Source organism: Chroicocephalus ridibundus, chromosome Z, assembly GCF_963924245.1.
Source record: "Chroicocephalus ridibundus chromosome Z, bChrRid1.1, whole genome shotgun sequence".
Taxonomy (NCBI): Eukaryota; Metazoa; Chordata; class Aves; order Charadriiformes; family Laridae; genus Chroicocephalus; species Chroicocephalus ridibundus.
The window spans coordinates 31036672-31046895 of NC_086316.1; the positions used below are offsets into that span (position 1 = coordinate 31036672).

A 10224-nucleotide genomic window follows, 5' to 3' on the forward strand; every position below is an offset into this window, starting at 1 on the left:
TTTATTCTCATGTTAGAAGCCCATTCCTAATTTCCAGCCCAAATTAATTCATGGCCTATTAATACCCATTTGTTCTCATACTGAACATGTTACAATTCCAGCATGAATAGCCTTCCCACCTCCCATGGTGCTTATCACTGTAAAATATTTTTACAGCATTATCAAATCTTTCTCCCAGCCTATGAGCTAAACTAGCCAAGGCCTTTTAGTTTCCTTTCTTGTGGGAATCTCAGTGTTCCATACCTTCCTACCACCTCTTTCCTGCACCTGCTCTGGTGGAAATTCACTCCCCTTGGGAACAGGTGGCCTGCACAAACATAGCGGAGTGGCATCGCTAGACTTCGTGTAAGTTCCAGGTTCTTTGAACTTCAGGGCTTCATCTTTTTAGTGAATCCAAGTCATTCACCTATGCCACTCATCTGACAGCCATTTCAAACAAAAACTGACTTCCAACCAGACAGCCAAGTACAAATATTAAACTTTCTATTTTTCTATTGACTCGTACTCAAAATCATCAGATTCTTACCGAATTAATAAAAGGACTACAAAGAGAGGGACTCCAAGACTAACTGCCAACTTACCTACAGTTTAACTTTTTGAGAAGAAACTCCAAGCAGAGGGTTTTTTTAATCTACTTTCTAATTCTCTACCTATCTCCAACTTTTCTGTAATATACTAATGGGTACTTCTGTAATATACTAAGACTTTGGGAAAAATCATTGTTTAGACAAGGACCAAGGCTTTCAGTCCAAAGTGTTTTGCTCTCCTCCTCCTCCCTGAGGAAGGACATGCTAATCTAAACACTTCTGTTTAGAACATAACATTTCTGAGTTTTCCCTCCCGCTGCCCTTGAAAACACATTTACCACAGATTATACTGCCATACAGACACTACTTAAAGTCAGGTGATGTTGATGCAGTTGTATCAGACAATAAGCCAGCTAGTGAAGCTGACCAGTGCAACAGGTTTTACTACCCTTAACCAAACTCCATAATCAGCAACAGATTAATGGCATATATTGTGCCTACTATTGAAATGTCCAAAGGATAAGAAACTACTCAGCTCATAAGTAAATGCTTTATAGTAGCTTTGCTGATAAGAACACATTTGTTTCTAGCTATTTCTTTCTACAAATAGTAAAAGCAGATTTTGCTGGCACAAACCTATAGTAATCTCCTACATTGTCTTCCTAAACAGGACGCTCGTATTTAGTCAGGAGACCACCTCGACAGTTGCATGAACAGATTACTGCCCTACTTCTGGTCCCAAGGGCATAACAGATACAGTAACTGAGAAGAACCATAGGAGAGGCACAGTCTTGTGAATCCAGTCAGGTTTACAAGGTTAGTGAGTGACTGGAAAAAAAAAAAGTTGTACTCAACTAAACAAGGCACTTAAAATAATTCCAATATTTAAAAACAGACTCACAGATAGTATAAAGCATTCAGAAACTTCTGTATTTACTATTTGCATGTACTGAAGTTTGTATACAAAGAAAGAAGCAGCACGGCCTGGAAGATAAATAGTCTGGATTTGGCAAGGTACAGATCCAAATTTAGCTCTGATATTTTCTTCCTGAGCAATTACCACTGCTTTTCTAATTTCCTCTCCAAAACTGAGCTCATCTGCACCTAGGTGAAGTTTATCAGCCTAGTAGCTGCTGTTATACATTGCCCAGAGATCAAAAAAATTAATTTCTGATTTTAAAGTTGACCTCTACACAGCTCCACTCTGCATTTTAAAATTGATCTGAGCCCTGTTTAAAAGAGGAGACACTAGGGCCAGTTTTCTCATGCTAAATAGCAACTAAAAGAGCTGAATACCTGCAGCTTTGTACTGACTTATGAACACATAGACTTCAAAGGGCTGGGGGCAAACTCAGCTACCTGCATCTTTCAAAAAAGAAAAAAAAAAAAAAGGGCAGAAAGATGTGGCTACTGACAGCTCCGAGTGCTCCCTATGAACGCACAAGGGCTTGTTTTGAGAAGCTAGCTTACATTCACTGAGTGGTAACTCTTGCATGGTCATGTTAATTGGCATAAACAACCCACCACTATCTTTAAGCAGCCAATTTTTACAACGATATTCTCCCAATGAGTGTAATAGCAATAGGGTGGTTTGAGTATGAATAAAAGACAAGACATTTTAAGTAATTATAAAAAGACACTTAAAAAACCTTTCCCAATACAGCATACTGACAAACTAGTTGGAGGGGTAAAACAAGTTTTATTTAGATATGCATTAATGGCCTTAATTTAAATAATCAAATAAAAAACAAGTTAGAAATACCAGGTGTGAAGCTCAGACATTCAAGGTGGGGGGACGGAGATAAGAATTGCAGCCCCAGTTCTGTTCCTCTCCCTAAGCTTAACATGCCTCTGGTACAAAAACACATGGAATGACAGGGAGAACTAGAGTCAGTCAGCCTTTACACCACACTCTGACTCGGAGTACTTATAGCAGCCACAAGCCCTTTCCTCTTCATTTCACGTTCATTTGATGCTCCCTGCAGGGCTGCATACAGAAGAGAGCTGCTGAGGCCTCCTGTCTGGTCTTTACAGGGCCTTAGATAAGACATGCTGCACTTCGCCATACTCTGTAAAATAAAAAGTGATTTGTTTCAGTGACTCCACTCCATTCAAGCATCCTGTCAGCAACAGGGGCCAAAGATACAAACCTTGGTGGGAGAAGACATTGGCAGCCATATCCTTCAGCCCTGCAAGTTTACCTAGCCCTATAGATTTCCCTTCAAGAAAGTATTTTCCTGTGTTTCAGAAATACAATGAAAACACTTTCAAAAGATTTGCCAGCAAACATGCCCTTGTATGCACAAGGGCAGCAATGAGACTGTAGACAGTAGCATGATCATCTGCCTATACTATTCTTTACTTAGCATATACTCCCCTCTCTCTGTAAGTTCCAAAGGAAACACCTTCCAGCCTGTAGTTACCCATATCAAGGACAGATATCTTTGCTTACCTATCATACCTGCAAAATAAACTTTAAATATAAGACGCAATTATGTAGAGAGCTATCCCTAAGTACGTACAACCTGTATGTTTAACTTCTCAGTTTACCAGCCACCTTGGGAATGGTGGTCCAAGAAAGTTTGGATTGTTGAGAAATACAGCACATAACATCGACAAGTTATTAAGTACAAAGGTCAATTTTTCTTGCTGACAGCTCCACTGGATAGGAACATTACAAATACGATAGTTGTAAAGTTATGGTCATAGAGCATTTGAAAAATGGCAAACATGTAAAAACATATTCTAATATGAATAAAATTAGTTGTATTCATAAATCATGCCATCTTAACTCTTCCTTTATTATATTTTAAAAAATAGGTGTCATTCTCCCCAAAGTTCTGTGGAAATTACATTAGAATACTCACTACAATTCAAGGAGAATATTCCCAAGTATGTGAAAGTCTAACCTTCTTCAGCCAAGAATTGTAACAACTTCCCTCACTTGAAAATTCTAACTCTAGCCAGGAAACAGGGAAAAAGACCAGCTACTGAAGAAAAGCACTAGCAAAAAAACCCAAACAGTTAATAAAATAAACATGAATTATCAGAGAACGTAAGTTGAAAATGCTAGAGTCTGCAAAGAAAGTATAAAAATAACAAAAAAGATGAAAATGCTCCCTGACACTCTTATTCTGGTAATCTCCGAATCTACCATTTTTGCAGAGTCATCTATCAAACCTGAAGCAGCAAGTACAAGCCCTTCAAAGTCACACTTCCTCTGACTATGCAAGTACATACCAATAAAATCCTATGAGATGCAAGAGCACTGTAATAATCCTCTAGAAAAGGAGAAAGACACCTGCTGTAAAATCAAAGAAGAATTAGAGAAAAACATCAGTACTTGAGACAGAAAGACATCTTTAACCTAGAAGCATATTTCTGGATTTGAACAGGATCATGAGAACACTTTTCCTCTAATCACGAACATTATGAAATCTCATGGAAATATAAAAACAATCCTCTTTAACAGTAACTGTTGCAGGACTAACCTACAGTGAAGCACATGTAGGAAGGAGGTCCTCAGAGTAACTTCACACTTCCTCAGAGGTCACAAGCCTCAAAAGCAGATTTTCCCATTTCACCCTCTGGCTCTTAAAGAACTGTTTCTGAAGTTCGTTCTTCAAACAAATAAATTACAAAATCATCAAAACAAAAATGACAAATACTATATCTATTACTTTTCTATCTTCTTACATAAAAAAAAATTACTTTCCTACAAGTTAGATATATGACTCAGAATTCATCCACTTATACAATGAATTGTGCTAGTCCTTATTCTTCACTACTGCTGCTAGATCAGGTGTTTTTCCAACAGAAGCCCACAGTTTACCAGGAGAGCTCTGAGAAATATGACCAATGCCTTTTACAACAATGCATTATTTGTTTCCATGTGTCTTTCCTAGCCCCAGACAGAACAAGAACTGATGCAAAGTATGCTTTAAAATTACATAGGCTTTCAGTACTCATCTCCATTTTTTATTAGATGCTTAAGTATAGTTTTCAATATACCAAATACACACGTAACTAATAAAATTTTGTGGGTTCATGAAGGGTATTCAGTTTTGTATGGGTTCACTATCATACTCTATCCATTCAGATATTAGTCTGCACTACTTCAGAAATTTATCACTGCGCACTCTGAAGAGAATTAAAGCAGCTTGTCATTTTACCATAGACACCCCCCAGGTACATATTAGAAGTACCTCCCTTATATGCACCACCTCATTGTTGGTACAAAGCCAAAATGTTTTTTATAGCCCCTACAAATCAGAAAATACAAATTCTTTGCTATGTCATTGTCTTTTGAAAAATGAGAGTAGTATCTCTTTTTTCCCTGCAGTATACCTGTTTTATCTAGAAAAATTAAATACATGCCAAACTCACTTTTTCCCTATTACATACCCTTTGGATCCTCCTCCTGGAGCACACTCCCCACCCATTTAATACAGCTTCCATTAGTATCTAGCCTAAATTTCTAAACTTAAAAACCAGGAGTTTCTAGCACCAAAGGAGCATAACATTAGCATCCAAAAATCCCCATACCATATGATTAACAATAAAGCATAAACAAACTAAGGATGCACCAGAACATAATGAAGTTCAAACTTCCACAACTAAGTGTCCTGCTGACACGGTATTAAACAAGCAGGCATTTCCTGGGTGTTTATTGTGGTGGAACAGTGAAACGTGAAAGCCCATACTGTGACACACAGACTGCAGCAAAAAGACTACTGACATCCTGAATATTCCTTGCACTTCTCTGCATTTTGACAACCAGGTTTTTAGGTTAACAGCACAGGGGAGCTGAAAAAGAAACAGGACAAACTTACTTTCAACTGGTATTTCACTTTCACAGCAAGTTAAGAACGTCTGTTCAGATTTTTTGCAAGCCTATTTCATGTCTACATAGTGATAATTACAACAGAAGTGCTAGATTTAGAAGCCTACAATGTCATCACTGTCACCTCAGACAAGAGATGTGGCTACGCACGTCTGCATCAGCTTCAGACAGGGCTTATTATTTGCTCCTAACACAATGCTTAATGTATTTACTCTCTCAGACATTCAGCAAACACAAGCAGCAGCTTTTGTAGGTAAACGCACGCTTTCATTTTTCCTGGTTAGGTTTGAATACTCAAGTACCAAATCAGTCAAAATATTTGACAGTCTTCATCTAGCACTTTCACAAATAAGAATAATCCATGCTTTAAGTCTAATTTTTATTCAGTCAAAATACTCAGTGGTCAAATTCTTTACAACACAACTGAACCAAAACTAAAGTCACAATACAAAAAGCATGTTTTGAACTTTAAAATTCAATTGTCTGATTAAGCAGAGAAAAAAATAAAGTCAGTTGCTCGTATAATAATTAGTTATTATAAAGTGTGTTGCTTCAAATTCTCACTAGAAGTTTTGTTAAAATATTCCTTTCTATTAATGACAGCTTTCAGTTACAAGCATAAACTCTTGTTAGAACACCGCCTAACATCAAGTCTCTTCAGATTAATTTTGTATTGAGAATAAGGGGAGAAATTGCTAGAATCAGAAAGCAATTTTAGAGAACCAGAATCCAATTTTAGAGCAACAAGTTTCATAGGCCTATCACAACTAGATGATTTTTGGCCTTGTCACAGTAAAGGGCACAGCTCCAAGTAAACAAGCCTACCTCTAGCAGAGAAACACACACATACAGTACAAAGACTAAGAGTAATGTTTCCTGAACTCCAAAAAACAAGCACATTTGTTTCAAGATGTTAGAGAATTAATCTAAGAAACCAGTGCAATTAGCTACAATTAGTATTTTTTCAAAATCAGAGAACTTTCAAATATATACTTGTGAAACACTTGCTTAACAGATTAAATTTTGAATTATTTTCCAATTTTGATAGGTTTGTTTTCTAACTGAAGTGTCAAAAGTGTTCTTCTCTTTATTAAGTTCTATGATTTATACTTTCAACAAGAATTTCTTTGTAATTTTCTAAAAAGTAGACCAAGGAAATGTAAACAATTTTTTCATCTCCATACCTCTGCTGATAATAAGATCAAGGCTTCACCATCCTCACTTTAAAAACAAAGTTCTCCTCAAATCCTACACGTATTTCATCTATCTTACCACCCACTCCTAGACAAAACATGAAGTATTAGGCTCATGAGAAGTGCTGTTTCAGTTACTGACCTACTGTAGCAATTACATTTATAAACACAGAGTGCAGTCTAATTTCCCATAATCCAACTTCTAGCTAATGCATTTTGCTGTCTCATATGCAGGTAGGGGTTTTGACTGGCAACATTCCTTTACTCGTCTCCCTGACCTTAATGAATACAGACAACAGGAGAAAAGATGAAAAGAGAGCTTTTCTCAGTAACAAGTAAGGTCTAATATTTTAAATCTTAGAAGGTTTCTAACACATGCTTCAGCTAGACATTTGCCATCTCCCTCTGCCGCTCTGTTCAATCTCCATTCAGCCCAACTTTAACTGTTATACTTTTTTTTTTTTAAGATGGAAGTGGCAAAGGATAAACCAACAGAATTCATAAAAGCAGATGTAACGTTTCAGAGTTTCACTGCCCAGATGTCACATGAAAGGCTGCTGCAGACACACCTTCAGATGCTAAACTCGCAGTCTTTCAAAAGAAGGCCACAAGGATGCCTGGACTTGGCTACCAGAGGCAAACATTCGTGCTCAGGCATGCGATAAGGCAACTTCCAACTCTGCAAACTCACTTCAGGCCCTTCCTCTCATCTCAGAACGCTGCATTCCCCAGAGGATTTTTCAGTAGGCTCCCATGTACCAACAGAATACATTCACCTGCAACCAAAAGCAGTTCTCTCCCTGCTCCCAGTCTAACAAGTACAGAGATATGCAGTCGCTGCAACCTGCCAATAAGGGAGAGTAACTCTGTAACAAACCTTGCCACACACCTAAAGTCCTGCTCTGCAGGAGACACCAACATTAACCCTAAGGCGGTCAGCAGAATGTCTCATGCCCTCCCTTGCCTCGTAAGCACAGACTGACGACAGCAGCTCACGCTGTAGGGAAAACAGTAAAGCCTCCCCGCAGTCACCCACCTTCATCAAACACAGTATACACTTGTTTAAGCGTACAGGGATGCACCTAAGAGCAAACGCTGACGAGCTCCTCTACAGTACACACTCCTGCAGGGAAGAGCCCTACAACTCTCCCTACATTCCCTTTCCAGGTGAGAATCTGTGGAGAGCAAGCACCACATTTTCCTTCTGCTGCACCAACCTCCCCCACTCCCAACGAGAGGCCGTGACGCGCTCCCAGCGCTCCCCACGTGAAACAGCAGAGATCACTACTTTGCCCCATTACCCACTGATCCACGGGTGATGGGCACTATATTCCTGAAAGGAAAAACTTTAGCTTCCCATAGCTCTCTCGCTGGAGAAGAAGGGAGCCGTCCTCCCTCCCACCTTCGGAGCACTCTCCAAAACAAGGCGGGAAGTCCACCCGCTGGGGTACCGGCCACCACAGCCCCTCTTTTCCTCCAGCCACGAATGGTCACCCTCATCCCGCGGGAGACCACTCGGCACCCCGAGGTCAGCCCACGGCCGCCCGCAAAGGCCCCGCATCGCCCCCGCCTCCCCCCCCCCCGCCCCCGCCCAAGCGCCCCACTCCTCTCCCCGCCATGCCGAAGCTCACGACCCACCTCCCCACACCCCCAAACTCCTCCCGAGCGGCCACTGCCACACCGCCCCCACACAACCCGGCCCAGGCCCTCACCGAGGCGGAGGGGTCCGTCCTCCCCCTTCCCCCATCTCGCCCCCCCACCCCCACCCCAGCACTCCCCACGGCCGCGGCCCAGGTCGTGCTCCCTCCCTCTGGGAAGGGGTAGGGAGGCCGGAGCCCGTGAGGGGAGGCAGCGCGGCCCTGCCGCTGCCGCCGCGCGGGCCCGCACCGTCTCCTCGGGGTCGATGTCGATGTGGAAGGTCTGCTGCTGCAGCGTCTTCAGTGTGATCTGCATGGCGACAGCAGCAGGCCGCCCCTGGCGCTCCGGGCAGCCTAGCGGGACAGGCCGGGAAGAGGACTGTGAGCAGCGGGAGGAAGAGGAGCAGGACGAGGCGGAACAACGGCTAGCCTGGTGCCGCGGGGCTGCGAGGCACCAGTTGCACTGACTGCGCGACGGCGGGCGGAGCGGGGGCGGCACTTAAGCCCCCGCGGCCCAGCCACGGCGTGGGGGAGCGAAGAGCGACCGCCGCAGGAATGGGACGGGACTGCGGCCACCGCGCTCCTCTCCCGCCCGCCGAGATCCGGTAAGGGCGGGGAGACGCCGGCGCGCATGCGCAGCCGCCCTGGCCGTCGGGCGCCCGGAGTACTACCTGAGGAGCCGGTAGTGCGCGGCGGGCTCAGTGCGCAGGCGCGGAACGGGCCTGAGGGGGGCGGGAGCGGGGTGTCTGAGGCGGTGTGCGTATATACCTCGTTTATAAGTCTTTTTTACACTTTTGTTCATACATACGTGTTTGGGGGGGGGGCGGAGGGCTGCAGCCTTCTCCTGCAGGGTGGCTTGTGGGTGGGGTGGGTTCGCCGAGGCCGTGTCCGGCCGTCCGGCCGTGGGTTCCGCGGTGGCGGGCGGGCAGCCGAGGTTGTTCGGCGTCTCCTGGCTGGCGGGTGTGTTGGGAGACGGCTGCGCTGCCGGGCGAGCCACCTCCGCGTCCCAGTGGGCCCAGGGGCGCGGGTTGCTCTGCGGGGCCACCATCGCGCCGCAGGCAGTGGCCTGTCCTTCCCCGTCTCTTCCCACAGCGATGCCGTCAAGGTGCTGGAGCCCTTCAGCCTGGGCACAGCTCATCAGCAGCATGGGGTAGTGCAGAGACCTCAGCTGACAGGCCAGGAGAGAAGGTTAATTGTCGACACAGTAAATCTCCCGTTCAGTGTGGTGAAAGGCCTTTCTCCAAGAAGTTGCTAACAAAGTAGTGTTACACCTCGGACAAGCTTTTTGAAGGCCAAATGTCATTTCAGAACCGTGACAAGCCTGTCAATGAGCATACTGCGAAAGCTTAGACTAATTTTCTAGTTATCCCAGGCTTTATAACTAACATTTATTAGTTCTTTGTATGCTTTTCCTGAAGTCTGTATCGTCTTTGCTGCATTACCATTTCCACCTCATTTCGATCCTGTGTGTACAGATAGGGACCCCAGGAGGTTAGTTGCTCATCACAGAAATGTGCAGTGGATGGGACAACGTAGCGCCAATTCCACCAGTGCTGGTTTCAATAGTTAGTGCTTGCTTTTGGTGAGTTATTAACGACCATTTTACTCAGAACTCCTTGAGCAGTGAAGAGAGAGCCCTGCTACAAAGAACCTTTAAAGTTGAGGCAGCTATACTGGTAAAAAAGACCCTTGCCCAAGCTGCTTATAACCTCTTCTATCAGTAGATGTGGGGTCTCCCAGTGCATTTTCTTTGTAACCAAGGCCGTCTTTCTCCAAAACAGATGCTCAGGTTAGTCTGGCTTAATAATGTAATTAAACTCCAAGTTTCTTCATATTGTGTAATGCTTTGAGGAGTTCTACTCTGCCACATTGTCAACATAATGTTTGTAATAAAAAAACCCATCTTTTAACTCATTATCACAGTAAGCTTGGCTTCAAAACAATTTCTTACCAGCAGCGCAGCAGAGCAGGGGCCAGCAGGCTGTATTGGAATACAAAGGGAAAGTGGGAGACACCTCTCCCTG

At 43.5% G+C, this 10224-nt stretch overlaps 1 protein-coding gene across 1 annotated transcript in view; it reads right to left on the minus strand.

The window, feature by feature from the left end:
• Positions 1-8801, minus strand: part of RAD23B (RAD23 homolog B, nucleotide excision repair protein) — a 39482-nt gene extending 30681 nt beyond the window's left edge. The window contains exon 1 of the mRNA XM_063320430.1: positions 8451-8801. Coding sequence (XP_063176500.1) covers positions 8451-8516 — 66 coding nt within the window. The 5' untranslated portion in view covers positions 8517-8801. The remainder of the gene's footprint in view (positions 1-8450) is intronic.
• Between the last annotated feature and the right edge of the window lie 1423 nt (positions 8802-10224).